Genomic DNA, 1,007 nt, shown 5'->3' on the forward strand with positions numbered 1-1,007 from the left:
AGGTGATCGTGGACCGGCCGCTGCAGGTGTTCCATGTGGAGGTGGAAGTAAAGGATATTAACGATAATCCACCGGTGTTCTCTCTCAGAGAACAAAAGCTGCTGATTTCTGAATCTAAGCAACCTGACTCTCATTTTCCTCTAGAGGGAGCTTCTGATGCGGATATTGGAGAGAATGCTCAATTGACCTACAGACTAAGTCAAAATGAGCACTTTTCTTTAGAATTACCAACAAATAGTAAGCAGACTAAAAGGCTGTCACTTACATTAAAGAAGTCTCTGGATAGAGAGAAAACTGCGGAACTTAATTTACTATTAACGGCTGCAGACGGCGGGAAACCGGAGCTCACTGGCACTGTTCATCTCTTCGTCCGCGTCTTGGATATTAACGACAATGATCCGGAATTTGAACAATCAGAATACAAGGTGAGATTGATGGAAAACGCAGCTAAAGAAACTCTTGTGATAAAGTTAAACGCCACAGATCAAGATGAAGGAGTCAACGGGGAGGTGACATACTCCTTGATGTCGATTAAGCCCAATGGAAAACGTTTATTTACACTACATGAAAACAGTGGAGAAGTAAGGGTCAATGGAACTTTAGACTATGAAGAAAACAAGGTTTATGAAATTGATGTACAGGCTACAGATAAGGGGAATCCCCCAATGGCAGGTCACTGTACAGTCTGGGTCGAAATCTTAGATGCCAATGATAACGCCCCTGAAGTCACTGTGACTTCCCTGTCTCTTCCAGTGCGGGAGGACACTCAGCCAAGCACGGTCATTGCGCTGATCAGTGTATCTGATCGCGACTCTGGTGCCAACGGACAGGTGATCTGTTCTCTAACGCCCAACGTCCCCTTCAAGATCATGTCCACGTTCAAGAACTATTACTCACTAGTGCTGGACAGCGCCCTGGACCGCGAGAGCATGTCTGTCTATAAACTGGTGGTTACAGCGCGGGACGGGGGCTCGCCTTCCCTGTCGGCCACAGCCAGCGTGTCCGTG

General features: G+C 46.9%; 1 protein-coding gene across 1 annotated transcript; it reads left to right on the top strand.

The window, feature by feature from the left end:
• Window positions 1–5: 5 nt before the first annotated feature.
• LOC113617290 (protocadherin alpha-11-like) lies at window positions 6–1,001 on the top strand (the record flags this gene model as incomplete). Its single annotated transcript, XM_027100512.1, has 1 exon — window positions 6–1,001. A coding segment is annotated over one exon (996 nt), but the record flags the coding sequence as incomplete, so codon positions are not given.
• Window positions 1,002–1,007: the final 6 nt, after the last annotated feature.

Source organism: Aethalodelphis obliquidens, unplaced genomic scaffold (genome assembly GCF_003676395.1).
Source record: "Aethalodelphis obliquidens isolate GAN/ISIS:26980383/991018 unplaced genomic scaffold, ASM367639v1 scaffold5380, whole genome shotgun sequence".
Classification (NCBI taxonomy): domain Eukaryota; kingdom Metazoa; phylum Chordata; class Mammalia; order Artiodactyla; family Delphinidae; genus Aethalodelphis; species Aethalodelphis obliquidens.